The following is a 23,999-nucleotide window of genomic DNA, read 5'->3' as shown; positions in this document are numbered from 1 at the left end:
TTCACTGTGAGGGTGGTCAGACACTGGAACAGGTTGTCCAAGGAAGTTGTAGATGCCCCCTTCCTGGAAGTGTTCAAGGCCAGGCTGGATGAGGCTTTGAGCAACCTGGTCTAGTGAAAGGTGTCCCTGCTGATGGTAGGGGGGTTGGAACTAGATGATCTTTAAGGTCCCTTCCAACCCAAACCATTCTATGATTCTATATTTTGTACTGCTGTAGAATTAAAAAATGCTTCATCGTGAAATAAACAAACTTGTTTGTTGGATGTTATTTAGAGGGAATTCTTGTTTCTTCCATGAACCAATAATAAACCATTTGTCAATACTAAAGCTGTGGGTTTTGGACCTGCACTCAGTGAAGTCAAGGATGAAGCTCTCATGTCAGTGGTGCAGGACCAGAGCTTTTCTGCAGTAAAGAAGCAACTACAGCACATACCTGTTAGCTGCTTCTCATAACATCCTTTAAAACTGGAGCACCACTAGGATGAAACTCATGAAAATTCCCACTAATTACCTAAAAAGATGGTACATCAAACAGTAGAAATAGAAAGCTCATTAAAGGCTTGACAGACTAAAAATCTGTTGCAATCTTACTATGCATTAGTAGCATACACTGTACATACGGACAGTATTTTAGGATTAAACTAAAATAGATATGGTTACAATCCACTCAGTACATTTTAAAATATGAGTTGAACTTGGTTTCCTTCCAGAATTTTTGCTGGGAACATATTGAAACAGACCTCTGTTTGATCTAATATTGCAAGCTAGAGTTGATGTTTCTCTGAGGAACTGAAGGAATATTTGGCTGAGGAACCTGCATAGTAGTCTGGCACAATGCACGAAACTATTTTCATCACCCACAAATCTCTTGTGCTCTCCCTTTACTGCTTCCACAAATGCCATGTACCTCTGACAACCTCATAATCCTCCCTAGAAACAGCAGAAGGATCCTGTGAATTGAAAATGTTACAGAAAATGAAACAACTTCCAAACAGAGGTCCCCGGATTAGTAGGGAACTGCAGGATGTTTTCTTGTGATACAGAAGGTGTTGGCTGGTGGCAAGTCAATTGTTTCCCTTGTTTCTGGCTGAGAAGTGAACTAAATGATATTAAAAACACTACTTAATATTTGAGGTGGAAAAGTAGGACTAAAACTGAAAGTTGCAGTAGATACAAGGATATTATCTGATTGCCACTGTGAGAAGCAGTGGGGTTTTCTTTTCACAGTATTAAAGGGAGGCACAAGCAAACATGATGTGATGTGGGTCAGGAGGCAGGCTCTTTACAATTTTCCCCTGTCCGCAACGTGAAACTTGTAGTTGTAACAGATTACGGAGAAAGAAATTGGGTCACTTTGATTTTAGGCTGCTTAAGACCTTTGTTCATAAGCACTGAGAGAACAGAAGTTCAATCTGCCTTTGACATAGAAAGAAGTGTTTGTATTGTGTTAATTGTGTAATAATAAAACCTTGAGATGCATTAATTTGTTGAAGAGGAATGGATTAGCCTGGAGATGAGGATACTTTGACATTGGATGATGAGATTTTTTGACAGGATATACTAAGGTCTGGTCTCACAATAAGGATTTTGATAAAGTATTGTAAAGTCACTGTGACCTGACTGACTGTTAACATGGAATAGTCATAAATATAAAGAAATTTATGTTTAGCAATGCAATAATGTACCCACAATCATATTTAGCTTGCTTAATACGTAAACTAGATGACTTGGCCTATTAGAGGGCATTTCTGAAGAACAGATCTTGTGTACTTTCCCTGTTAGCCTCTGTCCATCAGCTTGTTCAGTTAAACTAAAGAAGCCATGATAACCTTGACAGCTTTATGACATATAGAAGCTTCCTTCCAACTCTGGAATCAGAGCAGCAACATGTGCACACGGTGAACAAGCTGAGGGGCAAGTTCTTGTCTATGTTTCAATAGTTTTAAAAAATGAAAAACAAACTCTAACCAAGTTTTCTCAGTTTAATAACAAAGTAAATAAAGGAAGTTCGAGAGAACAAGGTCTTCTACCTCAAAAGCTAAGTCACAAGTTAGAACTAAGTTAAACTGTTTGTGAATATCCGTATTTTTAATTTGGTCAGAATAGTTAGAGTCCTTCACAACTGCAAATTCACAATGTAAAAATTCACAAATTAATACTAAGGCACAGCACTGATCTGGAAACTCCTTCCTAGTTAGCTCCACTGAGTATGTGCGACAGGTGCTCTTCCATGCCAAAACACAGATGATCAGAATTTTTGCAGCTCATTTACAAAATCTGCAATTTTTGGTCTTAATTCCACAAATCCAATTTCTGCTCTGAACATGTTAGCCAAAATAGCGGCCCTCACACTTTCATCTCTTTATAGCCCCCACATATAGCATAAACTCACATTCTCAGGTATAGAAAATAGAATTTCAGCATAATTCTGGTAAGAACCTAAATCTCTTACAGTATCACTGATAATCCATTTGCACCAATAAATAGCAATAATGCAAAACCCTAAGGTTTGTGTTTGAAGAAAAGCTACAGTGCATCTCAAAAGAGAAGAAAATACTATACCCAGTTATTCTGAGGTTGTGCATTTAGAAATACTGTTTGTGTAGGATTATCCTCTTCAAATAAAATGTCAATTTAATCAATAGTAAACTGAGCTGAAAACAACACACAGCTTTGAAAATGTTTCAGGAAGACATCCAATGTTTTTGGGACTCAAGCCAACAGAAATGGAAAGAACAGAAGGTAGTGTAGGTGGGGTAAATGGGGCCTAGCTGCTGCCTCATCAAGTCCTTATAACAGTAAAAACCATATAACAATCCATTAAAAACATATCTGGGGACTCATTTAGTAGCTGGCATCTGGCATAGACCTCTCTCATGTATCTTTTGTCAAACATTATAATTGTTCTTCATAGTTAGGACTTACCGGTCTTTTCCTGTCTCTCTCTTAAATACAGCATCGCAGTAACTCATGCGTTTCTCTGTTGTCACATAGATTTTGGCAGTTGGGTAGCTGTCAATAGTTTTCTTCAGCATGTTGTACACAATGCCATTTCCATCCTTCCTCATGTTTCGAAAAGGTCCCCAGATCACGTAAACAGTGTTGTTGGTTTCTTTGAAAAAGTACTCAGGATTCTTGAGTAGGAGAGGCACACTTGTGTGAGAAACCACTCTTATGGTTGTCCTCTTCCCAACATCCTCCTCATAGCCCTTTGTGGGAGCATTGTTCATCCTCCATATGCATGAGGACCTGTCTATCTCAGCTCCAACTTTCTGGCCAGCCATCTGTCCCGAGTTTGAAACAATGGCACAGAGGTCACAGTCAAGTTGTAGAGGCTAGAAGAAAGAAAACAAAAAACATGAAGACTGAAAATTCAGTTAAAAGAAAGATGGGCACAGTCAAACAAATAGATAGCAATGCTTCTCTTTAAAAAAACAACTAACAATCCCCATGTGGTAGAGCTGGTAGAAAAACCTGCTACCACAAAGCTCTGAATGCAATCCTTTTTAGTTAAATAGATGGCAGTTCCATCTTTTCCTTTGTTCTCCACCTTGCAAAGTCAACCAGAAAAATAAGAATTCTTTTTTTTTCCCTTCAAACATTAACTCTTTCCACTAGAAAACAATGAAAGAAAGAAGCAGCAGAAAACAATATTTAGATCAATGCCTTCTCTTTTAACAAAATGTTTGTCAGCAATAGGAAAAAAGTACAGGAAAAAGTAATGCTGGAAATTTCCCTGACTGTGTTTATGTGTCTGAATGAATAGTTTCCAAATTTGTTACAGAAGTCAAATATAAGATGTAACTCTAAAAAGTAATCTAGTAGTATGAAAATCCTGCAGTTGGAAAAGAAAAGTAGACAAAGGAACACATTGCTCTCTCCAGAGAACAGTTGTGGCCCATGAAAAATCAGAGGGAGATGGACTGGTGACATGCGAACTAGGAACTTAATCCTAGGCAAACTGAAATCTAAGACAGTATTTCCTGAGCACGTTCTAGGGTACTATTTCTCCAGTATGAATTGAAAATAGGAACAGTTATCTGTCTAACAGAGATATAGTGACCTACCTGATGTTCCATTTGTCAGAGCACAAATAGTAAATGTCTTTTGGTTCTTTTGTACCAACAGACTAAAAGGAAATGCCCTGTATTTAAGTTGGATTGTATGAAAAGTTCACTTAGAAATCTAAATCAAATGAAAGCTAGATCCATCAAAAAACCTACAGAAGACAGTCCAGGCCACAGATCATCTACAATTTTTTGTATAGTCACAGACTTGATCTTCTGTCATGCTCCCAATTGGGAGCCAGTGACTTTAGTTCAATATTTGTTAGGAATAATGCCCTTTGTGTTCTTCGGACATTCAGCCTGACAGGATGCTAGATGCTTTTCTAATCAGGCTTGTGAATTTCCCTTCAAAAACACATGTCATTTAGCTGATGTGGATGAATATTCTGGCTACATTTGACCACTATAGCCTTAGGACATGGTGGCTGATAAAACATCAAATTTCTTTGAGAAAGGTGCATAATATAAGGACAAGAGATAAACATCTGAAGAAAGACAAATTATAACAGCTAAAATATCTCATCTTTAGGTGACACTGTACTGAACTAAGGTGCATCCTGCAAGACTTCTGCAATGTCTCACAATTGCAAAGGTTTGATTTCTCTATGGGAGTTGTTCATGAAAACATTCTTTCCTCATTTCATCAGGAGTTAAAGATGCCTGACTGCATGCAAAAAGCACTGGCAATGTTTCCTTTACAGAACACCAGGTATTTTTTTATAGCTGTTTTATAGTTTGAGAGAGCTGTCCTGCATAGCTTTCTGACAGCAAGGATGTAATCCCAGGAGATGGAGCTGAACACAACAGTCTTTCTGTTTACTGCTTAGTTACAGAAATCCTCTCTAAGATACATTATAAGGACATGGCTGGGTGACCTAAACAAATCCATAAGCATAACTCATATCCTAACATGAAGTGAACAGTTAAAGTCCCAGTAGATTAATTTATAGCTTTCAGGGTGAACTTTCAAACTAACAAATGCTGAATACAAAATTGGCAGACAGGAAAAGCTGATTTGGTCAAGAATCTGGTCCCATTTAAATTTGTTTCAATCTCGGTATTGTTTTTGTTTTGTTTGTTTGTTTTTTTTCCCTCAGTATTCTTCCTTCTCCAGTTAAAATGGAGCTGCTCTCTTAAATTTGGAATTGTTTGATTTTCTGACCTTCGTTAGAAATGCATTGCACATTTTCTATTCACTGAGTGTAACTGTTCTGCTCGAATAAACTGAGTACACTCACTCCTGCAATTGTGTCCCCGGGTTTTCTAGCTCTTTTTTTGTGATTCATTTATCATGTTCCAATTTATAAAGTGCTTTCATAATACCGGATGCCTGCACTAGGTCAACCTATAATCTGCTCTTCTTCAACAGAAGAAGAAGCTTAACCCCTCCCAGCCCTACCTCAGAATAAATATTTTTAACAATGTAGAGAAATTTTACATGCCCTAGTATGCATATTTCCCAACAGAGATTCCAGAGAGAGTTAGGAGACTGACTGACACCCATGACAGGCATTCCACTGAATCCAGAATCATCTACTGAATTCAGTATTTTTTTGCATCATATCTTCCTCAGCGTATGAGAAAACACAAATCAATATTCATTCATTGAGCCCCGTATGGAGACAGGCCAGCAGCTTGCAGTGTTGGTTTATAAGTGTCACAGACAAAAGGGGCAGTTTTCATTTTCCTCATTTAATGTGCCATTCCTGTTTGTTATTACACTCTAGCTTAGTTACGGCTGTCCCATCACTTTAAGACTCAAAAGCTGCTCAAATGTAGGTCCTCTGCCAGGTGGCTCCCACGGGAGCTATTCTGGCACAGGGATGTGGGTGCCCGAGGGGCAACAATTGGGAAGCACCTGGGTAGCTGTGGCTGCTACTTCTGCTACTGACCTAGGACACAGCTCACAGCTCTCTATGATCCTTGAGGAGTTGGAGTGATGTGCTGTTGTTCCCCCTCACCCCATACTCTGGGGTCCTACATCTCTCACACCCTTTTTCCATATGTAGATTTTTGTCTCGAAGGTTGCCCGCGATAGCACTAACCTGTATGAGAAACTATCACTTTTCCATTTAACTTGCTGTATTGTTTGTATTAAGGATGAGTAGAAGCAGAGAGACAATTCTTACACACAGAAACTGGAATATAGAGCAATGAAAACTGTCGATTTAGAGAAAATGTGCCTTCTTGGTGATCTGTTTTGCAATTAACAGTAACTGTTTACAGGTGTCCACATTGCAAACCTCAGGATGGCAATTAAACACTAAACTCATCAGCAGCCTTATCAGAGAAACCAAAAATGAGTGTGGCAGGCAGTCCAGGCTGCCACCTCATCCCATCAGAGATGGTCCAGCAGCAATGGGATTGATACAGATTGGCAGGACCATACAGAAATCTATGCTGTTACTGCTTAACTGAGAACATCAATTAAGGGTTTACCTGTACGTTTAACAAGATCTTCATTCATTTGCACAGTAGATATGTGAGATAAAGAAAATAAAATAGAGAACTATGCACCTTTTCTTCTCTTTTTGTGTATCTAGATACATATTTCACCTCTACACACTGTGGGGGCTGATCTATTACTGCTTCTAGAAAATTATTCATTTTGTCACTGACCAGAAGGATGTAGAAGTCCCCAGCAGAGCAGCTGGGCATGATTCTGACAAATTGTCCCATCTTTTTCCTGAATGATACATTGTAACTGTTGAGGAGCACTTATATTTTAATCAGTAAAGAAAATGAAATGTCTGACCTTTCCATTTCCTGTGCAAGCTTACAGACAATAGAAAAGATAATTAAAACTGTGAATTAGAACTTGCAAAACAGCACCATTTCTCTAGCAAAGAGAAATAGCTGTGTAACAAAGGTCACTTATCAAACAGTTCTAGTTATTAAATCTTTACATTTGGCACTGAAGTGGCTTCACAGAAGCAAAGGTCAAATCATTAAATAACAAAAACAGCCAAAATTAGAAAAGGTCACAAGCAAATCTAAGTAGAATTAGGTCCCAAAATATGATTCTCTTTCCACAGAGGATTTTGATATTTGGAAAATTGGTTTCTTTCCAATTTGAAATAACTCCTCTATAATTTCAAATCTCCACCGAGAGACTGAAATTCCCACTACAGGACCATTTGTATGGGTGGTTTTCCCAATGGCACAGATCCTGGATCACCAAGTTACCCAGACATGGACCTGTAGGTCTGCTGAAGTCCCACATGGGGACGATCTCAGGCCGGGTCTCAACCTCTTGGCCAAAACTTCAGCACAAGTCAGTGGAGTCAAACAAAACAATGTCCTGACAGACAAGTCATGTGCCAAGCTTCCATCTTAGCAGAGACTGCCAGATTCACTCTTCAGTTGGACCAAATCCAGCTCAGGAACTATGCAGATGTAATTTACTCTAATGAAAAGCTGAATTTCTCTTGCAACTTTTAAGTGCTATAGGCTAGTGGCATGCTGGAGAGCTGACTCCAACCGCCAGCTCTGCTTTACTCTGTGAATCCCACATCTAGTCATACAGACAGTTAGGAAATTCAGATTAAACTTTCCCAATTGTTACTTTAACAATATGATTGTAATTTTGTAAATTGGACGCAATGCCCATTCACTACATAATGAGGCAATTATTAGCAACTCACTACATATTAATTTGCTCCTTTAATGTTGAAACAAATGAGACTTTTTCTTATAATCATCCTATTTGAGTGAATGCTAACAAAGCCAATTGAACAAAGCTCCAGAGAGACTGTCTTTATTTCAGTGCCATTTATTCTTCTACTCCTCTTGGATGTCTTTAGAGTTTTAGAGGATACAACATTTATAATGATGCCAATAGGGAATAGATTTTGCCTTCATTCTTCTTGATGTTCTTCTGAGGTCTTTGAAATGAAAGGTACAAGAGAGGCATTAACCGTCTGGCATTGTTTTTATTGCTTTTCTCTACTTTACAAGCAAAAAATATATTTTAATTTTTCCTGTGTTTTAGTGATGATTAACCAAGCTAGTTTTATCTAGACTTACTCACTTTCTTCAGACCTCTGACTGGGAGAAAAGACTTGCCAGGCTTTTTTAAGACAAAATTAATCACATTTAAAGAAAAGAAAGATAGTACTCGTGTGTTCACCCAGCAAGAGCTATCAATTTAACACAGCACTCAGAAGCACTGTATGTAAGTCACATTATATAATCAAGCAAGAAAAATCAAAATTACAAAAAAAGATGGGTCTTATTACCCCGAGTTTGTGGTTGTACCCCCTTTCCTCCTGTGGTAGTGTTGTGGTTTTTTAATCTTCAGCAGTTGATTTTGCTTCTAGCCCCCGGCATTACATCCCAGCAAACATCTCTGTCTTCATAAAATTTAATGTAAAGATTTCATAAAGATTTTAACATTCTGACATTATTTTGAAATAAACACTATGTCAACATGCATCCTATTTCCAAATAACAGAATATGATCTGCCTCTTCATAAGACTGTTCCCGACACTGAAGTGCCTGGGATATTTTATTTAGATGACTGTCACTGATATGTACATACGTACTAGCGGGAAGTTTTTATTTAAATTGAATTAATTGGAAGGGAACACATAAGAGCCACATAATGGGACTAATCTTGCAATAAGAGACTGAATAAATAACAATCACTGAAATTCTTTCTATACGCACTGACCCGGTTGTTACAGAACCACTGTTTTTTTATTTGCAGCTCACATTACAGCTCCTTAAAAGAGCTGTATGAGCCTTTTACTTAGACAAGGATCTTGTAGATTCCTGATGTCAGTGGTGAAGAGACAGAAAAGGGAAGGAAGCTCAGACTGTGGGAAGCGGTTGAAACTTCCACACCAGAGTCACCAGCACATCTAAAATTTCATTTGGCAAGTGTATTTTTGAAACATTTTAGCTTTCTTTCTCATTAAAGGAAAAAAAACAACCCACAAACCCAAACCTTCCAAACATGAACCGCAGTGCAAAATGATGCAGCGTCATCTTTCTCACTTTCAAGGCAGCTCCAGTTACTCCATGCCAGCTCATACCTCTTTCAAGATATAGCAAATGCTTACCAGAATGTTTTTGATTTTGCTGCTGCTATTTGGAACAATACAAGACACTTTGAAACAAGGCAAGAATCAAGTGCATTTGATGATACTGAGAGATGAAAAATAAACACCTCGAATATATGTGAGAAAACTCTGAATAACAACAGAGTCAAGCATATGGCCTATAAAGAAGAAAACAGAAACACAGGTCTTTTTAATGTATTTTCCTCTATTCTAATATAAAGCAAAAATGTAAAAGTCAAAGATAATACCCCTCTTGATAATACCATAAAATAGAGTTTGAGTTGAAACAAGTCCAGCTTGATCAAAATATTTTAAATTTCTATTTTAAAAAATCCCGTATTTAAATAGTTTACTAAAATGGAATTAAAATGCTCCGTCAATTGAACATTTTTCTGTATTATGAAAAGCTTAAAGCATGGTAGTTCACATTAACAGAACAGTCCCTTTCATTTTTTTCTTCCTGATTTCCAGCTGAAACTTCATTGAAACTGACACCTTTGAAATAAGCCTATGCTGGTATTTTCTTCAATAATAAACTATTGAAAGATTCCTGATAGCTCTATTGGAAAAAAAGACTCAAAAATAGAAAAGTGGCAGAGAGTAAATAAAGAACGGGAGAAATTGTCCTTTCTCTGCATGGAGGGTTAACGAAGGAAGGAAGCTGCCAGATTTAGTGTTTCAAGTACAACAGAAAGACCCAGCAGTGGCAGAGCACTGGAGGGCTGACGGTCAACAGCCCGGCGGGACTTCGAGCGGCATGTGAAGAAAGTTTTGCCCTAAGGCGTTGCCTGCAGGACGTGTGAGGACCTGTCCTGTGGGTGCACTCTTGGACAGCAAAAGCTGCATTTTAGTTTGCAACTCAGGTGGTTGGCAAACTCTCCTCTCCCAATGTATGATGGCAGAAGGGAAGTGCTCTTATTAACATGAATGAGTATGTTGCAAAAGGGGAAGGAAATAAATGGAAGCAAGATACAAAAAGAGAAGAGAGGACAGAAAAAATTTCAAAGAACTGAAACAGGCTATGAAAAGGTAGAACATAGTTTAATGCTTAAAAGAGAGACATGCAAGGGGAAAGAAGATTTGAGAAAAAGTAAAATGCTAACATATAGGCAGTAAGATAAACCACAATGTTTGGGAATGAAATCTAGCAAAAGAGAAGAACAAAAACACCTAAAGATATTTATTAAGGTATAAACGAAGTGTTCCAAAGAAAGCTTTATCAGACGTGTCAATCAAATAACTCAGCATTAAGCAGAGAGAATAGCTTTTTTTCCTTTGAACTGCAGCTGCCCAAGCAGAAAACAGCTGGAAGTAGACAGATTCACTTCAGCACATAGGTATATATATATGTATATACATATATATATGTGTGTGTGTATACCTACAGCTTATAGGTAACCAGAAACTCTGACATCTGTAGACATACAGACATCTACAGTTCCAGATCCACATACTTATCACTTTTGTATTGGGGGCGAGGGAGTGGGAGTGGGCTGGAGAAAAGCAGAATCTTCTTTGGCATATAAAATATCAGGATAAAAATACAAACATGCCCAAGAACATATGTGGAAATCTTCATGACAAACACAGTTGAGGATTGAATGCCTAATTGTTGTGGTAGGGAGGAAAACTCCATCATGCACACCCTACACAGCCAGTTCACAAGGTAGGCAATAAAATAACATTCACTCTGAAAAACAGTCTGAGAAAAAAAATAATTTCCCAGTTGCTCAAAAACTAAAACCAAACAAAATCCTTTTGTTCTAGAGCACCCTTAACTTCATCCCAGTGGTTTAGCTGGATGACCATAAATAACCAGAATATTTGTGACACTCCATCTATCACTCATTTGCAAAAATACAGCCTTTGAAATATCATGGCTTTGTATTAGTTCTAAAGCTGGGAATTCTTCCAACCAAATGCAGCTTGCTGAATCCAATAAGCCATTTATCTTAACATCTGCCACATTGCTCACTTGCCCTCATTAGCATGTGATGACACTTGAATTTTGTGCACAAAAGTTACTAGAGAAACACAAGCTAAACCAGACACTATCCATCAAACTTCATAAACAACTCCAAACGCAGCACAATCAGTTGATCTTAACTACAGTGCCCCTTTTGTCACTTTACTGCAAAACTGTATTTGTAACAGCATATTTGCTACCAGCAAAAAACATCATCACTTGATCCACCAAGTCATTGGTATCATAATGTTTAGGTTTACTTTATCTTCTGCAACTCTCTGTTTATATTGCATTTCTTTTCTGGTTTTTGTATGTAGCAATAAGGAAGATAAAATTTGTTTCTTCTCTATACAGGTACATTTGCTTGGCAAACAATACAAAATACAAGGAGGTAAAATGTCACTTACAACTCAAGGAGACATAAAAAGGGGGGGAACATACTGTTAGCACATGGACTGAATAGTGAATGAATCACAGTATGAAAGGACAAAAACAATTTCTCACATCCAATATCATGTATGGCAGTAGAGCACAGGTAACATATAACATAAAATCCTTCCTTTCAGGGTGAACTTTACAATGATGTTCTTCAAAGCAACCAAGGCCAAAAGGAACCTCTCTACAAAAGCTGTTTTTTCTTTGCAAATAATAGTAAGTATCTGTACAAAAAGATTAACATGAATTCTTCACTATGAAGTTGCCTACTATAAGACTATGTCTAAGGAATTCTTTGTCACATATGCAAAACATTGGTTACTCTGACTTTAATTTGTATTTATTATAAATACCCACAGATGGCAGTAAAGTATATGATGTATATAGCAGATTTGTTCCAAGTTTGCTCCCTCTAATAACTTATTATCAGCACTCACCATTAATCATGGGCCATTATCTAGGAACTTATTTGGCTGAACGACAGATGCACTAATGCCTGTTAGGCCTCTAATCTAAGTACATTTGAAAAAATTACACCAACAAATAAATTATAGTACTTCTAATATTAAGTTCACATCTTATTTCAGGTCAGTTTATTGGGGATCTGATATGGGGAAATGATACTGAGGTAAGCAGCAAAAACGGTCAGAAAAACTACCTCATACTCCCTGTTGGTTTGGTGGGTTTTGGTTTGGTTTTTTTTTTCGGAAAATCCACCTAACAGGCTGGAAGTCTAACCTCTAATTTATTTCAGTTCCATGCTGTCTAGACCTATTATTCAATTTTGTCTCTCTTGGTGGTATATCTATCAAATTATTTGTATGCATGGAAGGAATGTGATAAGCTAAAATGCTAATTATCCATTTTTCTGAAATTAAAAAAAAATATATATCCATGTCAGGAATAACAATAAGGTTTATTACAATAGCATTAAAATGAGTAGCAGTTTTCATTTGACAAAGTAGGCCTTGAGAAGCTTTCTGAGTCCAGTGTTTTTAATTGCATGATGCCTTATCTAAAAGAGAATACATACTTGCTTCTGGCCACATTAATTTCTTTTGCCCTCATTGGTATATTGGAAGTATTTGCTGTACCACTCTGTGACTGTCAGCTTTACAAATGCTTAAAATCTTCTCTAAGAATGTAATTTCAGGTTAAAACTTCACTTACAAGATCCTAATCCAAAAACTGAATTGTTTAAAATGTCCTTTATTTTAAGATATTTAAATCATTTCAGTTGCAGAAGGACACAAGGTTAAGTCACCATTTTTCAGATATCTGAACTTTCAAACACTATGGCACTGGGCACTAGGACAGAAATTTAAACTGGATTGGAGAGTTCTGCTTAAATAATTAGGAAGATTTATTTTAAAGTCTTTTTAAGTCATTAATGGAAGCTGTTGAAGCGTAGCTGCATATTTAAAAACTCTGAAGTTAAAGGTCTGTTTCAAATGAAAAAATCGTTGTACATATAATCTCTTCTGATTGCTTTTACATGATTGCCTCAGTGCATATGTCCACTAACCACATTTTAGTCAGTGCAGATTTCATTGCAAGCACTAGTTTGTATCATGGACTAACATTACCTGCAATAATTTTGTAAGCACTCTCAAGTGGGAACTACCAGGTTAAATGATTTGTAAATAATTCAAAGATCATTCTGTATCAGTTCTCCTTCCTCATGGAGCTTGACAGTGTAGCTTCTGCTACTACCACATCCCACAGCAGCCCAGTTTCCCCCTCATTTAAAAGCCTTTGCTAAAGAAAAGCCCCTGAGCATAGTAGCCTGTGACAAAACCTACTGAAGTCAGCAATGCCTTGTGCAGTTCAGTGCCTCATCACTATGAAGCTCAGAACAAGATCAAGGCCTGAGGAGGTGCTGAATAACACACACACAAATGAGGCGGTAAGTTATGAGGTGAAGCATGCCAGAAGCAATTGCAAAACAAAATCTTATTAAAAAATGAAAATAATAAACTCTAACAATCTTTTCTCCACTATATAGTCTGGCCTGACAATGATACAGTTGCAAGATATAAACAACACTACCTCCAAAATGGGTACTTATAATCATACAGCCCTTCAACCTATAATTTAAATTTTGGGGAAATTAATTTTTAGTCCTTCACACAGCTTAAGGAGAAAAATATCCCTGTAATGTACCTATACACTGGTTTTCTAGGAAAATCCATGGCACATTCATAGCCTCCATTACAATCAAAAGCAAAACTCCCACCAACATCGTTGGAGCCACAACTTCATCTAATGTCTGAATTTTGGAAAAAGAAATTTGGATTCTCAGTTCATAGATGGAAAAGTTTTCTATCTGTAAACAGACTCTGTTCAGTGGCAAGAGAAACAGCAAGGAAACTTCTCATGTGACATGTCTGGCTTGGGATAAGAACCTGCAGGGCTGAGCTCAACAAGACATACTCTACACGGAAGAATAAATTTAGACATGGGACCACAAAATTAAATAGCTCAGAAAAAAATGTTCTCTGCGATGACAGAGATCATGGTGCTGCTCCTTTGCCTGGGCAGCAGCAGAGGTCTCTCAGCTATGATTTTGCTTCCAACTGTGAAAAGGATGCAGGGTATTTTCCTGATGTAAACTATCTACTCAAAAAGCCAGATGACAGTCTTCCTTTTTTGTATGTGAGCATGCATACAGATGTTCTGTGCAATATGGACTTACCTGGTGACTACTGAAACTATTTTCCCCCCGAACCTATTCCTGGGATGGAAACATAGAAAGCCATGTTAGCTTCCTGCTCTTTCTGGTATCAAATGGGTTATCAGATTCTGCATTTCAACCCTGCTCGTGAGTGCATAGCATTTCTGTAGGTTTGGGTTTTGGGGTTTGTTTGTTTGGGGGTTTTTTTTTGGGGGGGTGGCTTTTTTGTTGTTGTTGTTGGTTTTGTTTTGGGGTTTTTTGTTCTTTTTAAACCTGTTGATTTTAATGAAGCTTGTGATTTCTTCTGTTTCCAAGGACTGTAATGACAGCAGGACTTCTATTGTTTGACAACTTAAAAGGCAATCTTTAAGGTCAACGCCAAAGCTCATCAGCTGCTCTGTAACTCCAGCTGATACAGCAATGACTATCATGGCTCTGACGAAACAGGTTCTTGAGGACAGCCGTAGGTAGGGAAACTTGGGGCCATCTGATAGCATCTGCCTGCTGACTACTTCTGGCTTGCTGGAGCATGGATATGGTGAAATACATGTCAAATGATGGCCTAGCAAGAGAAGAGATAACGGAAGACTGACAACTGCCTTCTACAGAAACCAGATTGTGCCTCTCCTTTCCTCCTTCCCAAACAATGCTGCTCCATGCTACAGGCTCTGTCACTCTTGCAGCTACCAATAGCTCACAACTGCACACTGGGAACTGCGGAGGCTAAGTTCCACCTCACTGCCACAAAGGAGGTCTGAGGGACTATGGTATGCAGCTAAGTAACAAAAAATTCCACTGAAGTCATCAACTAATTATAAAACGAACATCCAAAAGAAATGCTCACACAGGTTACAGCTGATGTTGAGGGGAAAGCCCAGAGGACAGCAAGGAACCTTGGCTTGCACAGAAACACCATTTCTTCATTTCCATGAACAGTATATATTGGAAAACTTTTCTATAGTCATGTTAGTTCTATGTTCTCTTGTCTGCTTAGCGTCTTAAAAATAAGCAAAGATACATGTATTAACCAAACCAGATGAGATGTATATATGTAGCAAGAAAGGTATATAAGGTAAGTTTAGATGATTAATTCATTTCATGGTAAGAAAATGTTTACCAAACCAAATGTGAAAACTTTGGAATCTCCTCTCTCTGAGTCATACTACTGCAGAATTATAGATGCAGTATGAAGAAAAATGTATGTTCAGCAACTTGATCCTGGTCTCAGACATGCACAGTGCTCCTTATGGCTAAAAAGGACCAAGGAAGGTAAGTTGAGGAAGCAATACTGATGGGCTACATATGTCCTCCCTCCCCCCCAAAAAAGCCCTTTTTTTAGGGAATGCACCTTTGCAACAGAGGGCAATTAAGCTTTGGAACAGGTGCCCAGAAGATTCTGGAGTCTACATCCCTAGAGATTTCCATCAGCTTGACGAGGCACAGACCTATTCTATCCTTGATGTTAGTTCTATTTATAGATGATGCCAGACAAGATGGACTCCAGAGGTTGCTTCCAACCTATTTTTTTCAATAATTCTACAATTCTATCACTTTAAGAGCCAAGGGGAAGTTGGACAAATTTTAATGAAAAAGACAACACACATTTTTAAATAGTAAGAAATATTCAGCACCGGGGGAACACAAAACAAAACAAAAACACAACAAAAAATTGAAACTGAATAATTAGTGAAAAATTATTCTCTTTTTCCTTGTCTGTTCTTGGTTCTTTCTGCTGCCTGTCACACATAAAATCACATACAAAATACCGCAGGAGAGAGAACTTTCCTAAAATTAAAATGGAACAATGTGATCTGCATGTCATATCGCAACCCTGTACAGAACCTACACCTAATAAATCTTACACCCGATAAAACATTATTAGGTACAGTTATAAGACTGGAATCCAGACTGATGTAAGATCATAAGCACAAATGCACTCCAGCCAGTGTAGCACAGGGTACAGGCAGGTAACACAGCGCAATTTCCTTCCTGGCATACGTGAGCTAGCTCCAGACTGCTAAACTGTTTCAAACAGTTTAGGTTCATTACTTCATCAGATATATGTAGAGACTGTAAATTTTAGTTGAGTTTGCCTCATAGGCCTGTTAGCAATTAATACAAGGTGGTATCTAACATATCGTGCCTGGAGACTGGTGCTGTGAATTCTTGTTACTACTTTTACCTCAACTAACAGTGATGCCTCCACCAGTACTGGAACATGGCTGGGATACAGAAGTGGTAGCTCTAATGGACTCTGGGGTTAGAGGTAGGGTAAAAGAAAGACAAAACACACTCATCTAGAATGAATGCATCTTTTCCCAAACAGAAGTCAAGACTGCTGTCATGTGCTAGTGACTACTGAGCAGTAAGCTGTAGCTTCACAGGCTGAGACAGAGGGGAGGAGAAGAGGTATGTTGCAAGAAATCAAATGCACATTGCATTCTAGAAAAATAGGGAAAAGTCCTATACAATCAGACCTGCAAAGCTCCAACTATAATACAGCAGAATCATAGTGGATATGAAATGTAGGATGGTGAAAGTAAATTCTGGAAAAGTATATTACAAGTGAATACTGTACTTATCCCCTTCCCCTTGGAATAACCCCACCACTGTAGCAGCAAAACCATTGCTAGTTCTGTCACAAGATCCTTGAAAAACTCCTGCAGACTCTGTTTTTCAAAAGAGCAATAATGAAAAAATAAAGTCCTGTGGTGCTTTTCCTCTATCTGCCCTGTTTATGAATTCATAGCACAGCATGAAGGTTATTAAAATCCCATATGTGAGAACCACACACAGCACAAGGAGATATGAATTGCCATTCCACAAAGATAATGCTATCTAATGGGTAAAACAAGTAGCATGGTTTCATTCTTATTCAGAGTACATTTGGAAAGGGCGAGGCATCTGGCTGCTGCTCATGGATAGCTGGCCAGACACAAACCATTTCTTCTTCTTACCTGTTGATTAATAAGGTAAATGTAAAGAGCACATCTGTTATCTTGCTGGACCTTGATATTCCCAGGACACCCTTTTACCCACAAACTATTTAACGTGCGGTGGATTAAATCCTATTTGGGCCACCCAGAGACAGTAACTATTAAACTCATTGCTGTTTACTTCCACATACATGCATTTAAAATCAAAATGTAATTAACTGTTGAGATAACCAATACACCTCATGAATTAACTTGAGTCCTGTGTATTCAATAATTTAATTATTTTCCAAAATTATTCCTTTATTTCTCATTTTATTGTTGAAATAAATCAGTTAATATTGTGCTTTATTTTGCTGCCAAAAATGTTTTGATCCTAAGTAGCACAGAGCTATTTTAAACACTATCAGCAGCTGGAAATACTTCAAGAAAAAAAAAAAACAAAACAACTGTTTTGGGAAAAAAGGTTTCTAAAAAACCTCAAACAAAGTATACACATGCTTAGAAAGTTTCCCCAGTTTTCAAATACTTTGAAACTTTTGTTACAGAGAAAGTAACCCCCAGTCCATGATTCTAAAAACCTTGACAAGAGTCAAATGTAATGTTTCATACTCTACTTAAGGACAATGATCAAAGGTTTGCAAGGCTGTTTCTCTGTCTTGCATGTATGATCAATCAGCCATCACAGTGAGACCACAGGTGTCTGATGATAGTCATCACTAATGACAGAGATGGAAAGCACTCCAAAATAGCAAAGGCAGGATCTACCATGAAGCAACACTAGACAAAATTATCTTCTGGCAGGATTAAATTCCATGTACTTGCTTGGTACTCTGCTATATTGCTGAGGAAGGATTTCTTTCTCATCCATATCTCTATGATCACACACTGCTGCTCAGTCTCCCCAACTTGAACAATCACTGCTGAAATTCAGAACTGGGATGATGCTGTGAAGTTTGTGTTCAGATCTGAACTTTCTCTCATTTATACCACACTATACACACTTTGAGCTGCATCTTCCAATCTTGTCACTATGTGATAGGCCCCATCGCAATATTACACCATTTGTTTCAGCTGTTGGATACCACTTACAAGCTACAATCAACATCACTGTCAGAAGTTATAGTCTATATCAATATTTTACAGAGGCAAAGGAGGGAAGACAGTGAAAAGAAATTAAGTTTCATAACTAAAATGAAAAATCCTTTCCCTCTAATGCATTCTGCCTTCTAAACTGTCTTTCTTTATGCATGACACAATTTGACTTGGGATTTTCTACCTGACTAGGATTAGCTACATACTTTGGAACAGGAGCCCCACAATGACAAATACATAAAACATGATAATTTTCTGTAGCATGCCATTCCAAATGGGACAGCAATCCTTCCTATCACCCCCACAACTAAAGCTACAGTCAGGTATTTAAAACTGTTCCACAAGCAAGAGCTCTTTGGCTTATAATCAGCATGCAAATATGAGACTACTGGCTAAAAATTTCAGTCTTTGCTAGCAGCCAGTTCTTTCTGGTTATTTGTTTTTTTCCAAAGAATGGGGAATAACAGATGTGAGGCAAGAGCTGGGTAACATTTTGGTTTGCACTTGAGTGTCAAGATGGGCTTTGTAGATGCCTCCATGATCTCACGAGCATTCCCTCATCATCTCACAAATGTTGATATACCTGACACCAAATTTGAAAAGAAATTTAGGTGATCTTTATGTGACAAATCCAAAGTTGAAAACCCTTATGATCCTCACTACTTAGAATGCATTCAGACTTAGACTTGCAAAGTGTCTTCCTTTTTAGAATGAAACTTTGGTAGCTGAAGTCCCACATGATGCCCAGGCAAGGATCTTCCTGTGGCACCAATCCAAAAACTCCATGCCACTGACATCCAGGAATGAGACTGTTTTGTAGTAAAATTGAATCCAGCAGATGAGATCTGAGAAGGGTTGTCAGAGACTCATTTGGATTTTATTTCTACTTTCCTGCCACCAAGTAAAAACCATTTGTCCCTAGTTTTTATTTCCTATCACCTTATCAGGTAATTTGCAGGATAAACTTCCCTGTGATGTTGAGACATTTCTTTTTTTTTCTCAGAATCTTTAGAATACTTAAATGAAAAAAATCTTCTGATTATGGTGAATATTTATTTTTAATTAATCAGTTTGTTTTAAATTCTTTCTGTTATTACTTTCTTTGTAGGGATGGGTTGTTATGACTGTTCTGAGCTTCTGACGTGGTACTGATTCATATTTAGAGCACTGTCTGAAGAGTAACAGCTGACATATGTGAATACAGGAGACCTGTTGATATCGGAGCTCAGGAACACAGTTCTATAGGCATGTCCAAGTCTTACAGAAGCATTCAAGATGCAAAGTGAATTCCTTGCCACATCAATTGATGAATGAGACATCTAGTTTCCTTGGTGTCAAAGGAAAACTTGTTTATATCTGTAAATATGTCAACCTGAATTTCAGTCTTGCTGCATGTTTAATGTGGACACCAGAACTTCACTGCTCAACACAGAAACTTAGGTATACTTGCACCTTTAGGACATGCTGCTTTATTTTGTTATTACTATTTTATTACTATTCCCACCTTATATCAGACTGTGCATTTTTTTTTACCATGAAGTATTCTGTGGTTTCTCCAGTGACAGCTCATTGATTATGATACAGGGAAATTCAGACCCCAAATCCTGAGACCTTGCATTCTTACAAAATAGTCAGGAACACAGAGCTAAATCTTCAACTGTCTTTAAGGGAGAAGCAAAGAGGGGAAACCAACTACTCCTAATCCTGGCTGCAGCTAAAAAATGGTCCAGCTTCACCTGGAAATCAGAACAGCTCAACAGAAGCTTAATTTCTGAAGATGTCTGGTAGGGAAACCATTTAGTGAAGGCTGTCTGGAGTGCTTGGCCTAGGAATATATATGCAATGCATTTATTCCATAGGGATGTCAAAATTTTATTGCCTGAACATGAAGTGAAAAGGCTGGTAATAGTAGGTAATTTTTTTTTCCAGATTCACGAAGGAATGATTTGTTGTTTTGAAAAGGCACAGCTATAGTGTAATAGCATTGTACAATGCCAGTCCCTGCACTCTGGAGGAGGTGGAAGGTTAGATCACCTTCTAGAACAGTGCTAACAATTCCTTTTAAAGAAATAGATGAAGAAACATGTTCTTCAGGGTTAGGGAGATTTTCTATATGCAGTTACTTTCATGTCTGAGTTCAGCTCTGTTGATACTGTCTCTGCACAATATTTTTTGGATGATCCCACAGCAAGTCACATTAGTTTAAGGTTCTGATGCTGCAAAATACTTAGAGTCAGCTGTTCTTTTCATTATACTATTGGATTATTTTTGCTTCAATTACAAGCTCACAGAGTTTTGTTCTACGCTAAAAATAAGAGCCTTGTATGTTTTTCACTGCTGCTACCATTACAAAACATGAGAAAAATAACTCCATTTTACTTTTGCCTTAGCTCCTGAAAAGAAGCCTTACTGCATCTCTATCAAATCAGAAGAAAAAACAAACAAAAAAAAAGGGGGGGGGACGACACACCAGACTTTTATTCTCCTGACCTTGGGAAATAAAAATTCACTAGAGCTTCCCTTCATCTTCCCACTTCATTTCTGCCAAGTCACAGAACAAAATAAATATACAACAACAACAACAAAAAAAAACTTCTATCAGTCTTTTGAATACTTTTGGGACATAAATCACTTAGAAGTGATGTGTCAAAGCACCTTGTCTGTTTCTTCCTCTCCCTTTGTCAGTCTAAGGACAGTATTGAAAAAGCGAAAGCACTTATAAGTGCTGTTTGGGGCATAAAATCCCCTGCCATTCATCTCTCACTAGGATGAATTTTAAAAAGAAAAGCACTTAGAAGTCTCTTTTTGTCTCCTTCCATATTATTCCTTTTCTCAGATGTGTTTTGAAATAAAAATAGAAATGAAATGCTATTTTCACTGTTTTGATGTTCAAATCAGGCATGTCTCTTCTAATTTCTTCCTTTTGCATTTGCTCTGTAACAAATAACAGTTTTAGTGTATACTTCATTATGTTTGTCTCTCTTCAATCTCTACATATACCCCCAATTCAAATAATGAGATTATGATGCTCTAATCTTATTCTGAGCATGACCTTTGATTTCTTTGGATTCCTATTGCAACAAAGATACACCCATTCTGCTGGCCAGATGACAGCCATATAAACATTTAGCTGATTTAATTGACGTATTAACTTTCTAAAGCAGAGGTACCTTCACTGGCAGTGGCAGTCATCTCCTGAGTAAGTCACAAATGTGTGCTCAGTGGCAGCAAAATCATCAATACAGTTTTTAATAACTAAAAAAAGCAAACAATCCTAAGACATACATAAAAGGTTTTGAAATTATCTTTTCACTGTATTCAACGGCAATGATAGTAAATTCAGTCTGGGCATTTGACTTCAGCACAGATTTGGATCAGCTGCTGAAAGGCCAGAAAAGGCAAAAAGAATAATCCATGTCCTAGAAAACTTAACCAGCAATGGAAGAAGTGGGTTAGTGCAGAGAAGAGAAGAGAAAATGGAGAAGAAGTGATAAAAGTTTCAAAATATGTAAAAACACGCTGCAAAGGACTCTCCGCATCTGTTCTACATAAGCAGGGTGGTAGCAAGAGAGATTTAGGTTAGACTTTAAGCAGCTTTCTAGAAAGTGAAAAACTAAAACATAGTTATAAACAATCTTGCCAGGGGCACAGTTACAAACTAGATAACTTCTGAGGTCTGTCCTTATCCTGTTTTCCATGATTCAGTGAGTTTTAGTAGACTGATACACATACAGCACTTCACAACTTAGCCTTCTTGAGTGATGCTAAAGAAAGAACGTGATAATCTCTGCATTATAGTAACAGTGTCTATCTCAGCACTGCGTTGTACACTACATGGAAAAGTAGCAAGGTATCCTTTAGCAAAAGGTATCCTTTAGCAAGGTATCCTTTAGCAAAAAGGCAGCTGGGCAGATGTGTGTGCATATGTGCATGTATACGAGTGTAACACATAGTAAAGCAACCTGCAATGCGACAAACCCTAATCCCCAAATACAGAAATCAGTAAAATGAGAACAAATCTAGTTCTCCATAATGTAGTAACAGCAATAATAACATCTTCCAACTTTTTAGAAAGTCAAGAATTTTTTGCTAAATATTAATGGCTGTTTTAAAACATTGTCATGTGCTTCTGACTTCCAAGTTTACACTACAGCAAAATGAAACTGAAATGTATTTATTCACTAGTCCATCATCGTTTAAGATTTCTGCCGAAATCCTGCTTAAATGCAACAGAGTTGCAGTCAATCTTTCTTTCCTCTGAATTTATTCAAATATTACACAAAGTATTCCTAGCAAACCCCTGCTTCTTGACAACAGTAGATACAAAGCTAGTTTTGAGTAAAAGCTGTATTTCTTCTTAGTTTATGATAGCTTTAGACTTGCTATCCTTTTTTTTTTTTTCTTTTTAGTAGAAAAAACAGGAGTAATTTTGGAATAAAGTACCACTCATTGTGAGAAAGGATGTCAAATTCCATTCTATTGTAAGCTCTGTCAAATGATAAGCAATTAGACCCTGCTTTCAAGGTTGCTTAAATAAATAATCTTTTGTATGAATTACTTTTAAAAAACTGCCTAAGATACATAATACAGTCTGGAACAGTGATATGTCTACACTGACTGTGCTGTTAAATGCATATTTCAAGTATAGGAATTTCTATCTGTGCAAAAAAAAAGTTGATTTTAAACTCAATCTGAGGGTGTGCATTTTCACATGTTTCTGATCAGCTCTTCACTGCTGCTTTTCCAAACTCTTTGCCATATTGTCAGCACCACCTTCATATATATCTGCCAGTAGCAAATTGATCAGATGCTACAAATTTCTCAAGAGCAATGAAGCCTTGAAGAAATCTTCTGTAGAAAGTTTCTGAACTGAGAGCCTAAGCCTGCTGTGCTCTAAATTTGCTTGGGATTCTTCATGAAGGCAAACATATGTTTGTTTACTGCAGAGACAGTATACATGTCCTATGGTAAAGAAATGCTAGTTTGTGGCTACTACATTTGATAATTTATTCAAGAAAAACATAGTTATGAATGCTTTAAAAACATTGCTAAGTAACTGAGCCTACTGACCTACAGAACACAAGTCTGCTTTCCTGCGTTGCTTGGCTCCAAGCTCTTGTAAGCTTACATACTAACCAAATAACTGTTTCACTTGAAAAAAAACATATAATATGGTTCCAATAGCAATAACCCTTGATAAAACAGGAGTATATTGTGTGTAATCTCTGATGCCCCCCTGCATTAGAGAAGTACTGTGAATCAGTGACATTCAGTTCATCATCAGAGAAAACCCATCACTTGCAGAAATGCACATGCAGAGATTCTGCTGCAGTGGATTTCCACATCCATCACTAAAGCTGAACTTGTCCAGTAAACTGTAGGCTGGTCGTAGTAATGCAAATCAGTTTAAGTACTGATCTCTCTGACAGAGATGAGTCTGTCTATATTTCCCATATGGGAAACAAATACTGCAGTCACACAGAGCTCACTGGAAACAGAGCCACTTACCACAGCTACACAGCGGAGCAGCTCTGCTGCAATAGGAAGAAAACATAAGGCAAAATAAAGACTACAAGCTTGGGAAAGACAGACTGTAAAAGCTGATGTGCTGTAATTATTTGCACTGGGATGCAAAAGCCAGATTCCTAAGATTTTTTTTGTGCTTTGACTTTACACTTGTAAATATTAAATGTAATAGCACAACAAGGTCACTCTATTCAGTACAATGATGCCTAGATTTTCTCTAAGATGTAACCTTTGGACCA

The 23,999-nt window shown here is 37.6% G+C and overlaps 1 protein-coding gene across 1 annotated transcript in view; it reads right to left on the bottom strand.

The window, feature by feature from the left end:
• Nucleotides 1-23,999, bottom strand: part of ST6GALNAC3 (ST6 N-acetylgalactosaminide alpha-2,6-sialyltransferase 3) — a gene marked incomplete at its 5' end in the record, with an annotated part of 117,014 nt that overhangs the window by 67,150 nt on the left and 25,865 nt on the right. The window contains one exon of the mRNA XM_029087014.1: nt 2,926-3,335. Coding sequence (XP_028942847.1) covers nt 2,926-3,335 — 410 coding nt within the window. The remainder of the gene's footprint in view (nt 1-2,925; nt 3,336-23,999) is intronic.

Source organism: Antrostomus carolinensis, unplaced genomic scaffold (assembly GCF_000700745.2).
Source record: "Antrostomus carolinensis isolate BGI_N321 unplaced genomic scaffold, ASM70074v2 scaffold69, whole genome shotgun sequence".
In the NCBI taxonomy this organism is placed as follows: Eukaryota; Metazoa; Chordata; class Aves; order Caprimulgiformes; family Caprimulgidae; genus Antrostomus; species Antrostomus carolinensis.
This window is presented reverse-complemented; position numbering and strand designations above follow the sequence as displayed.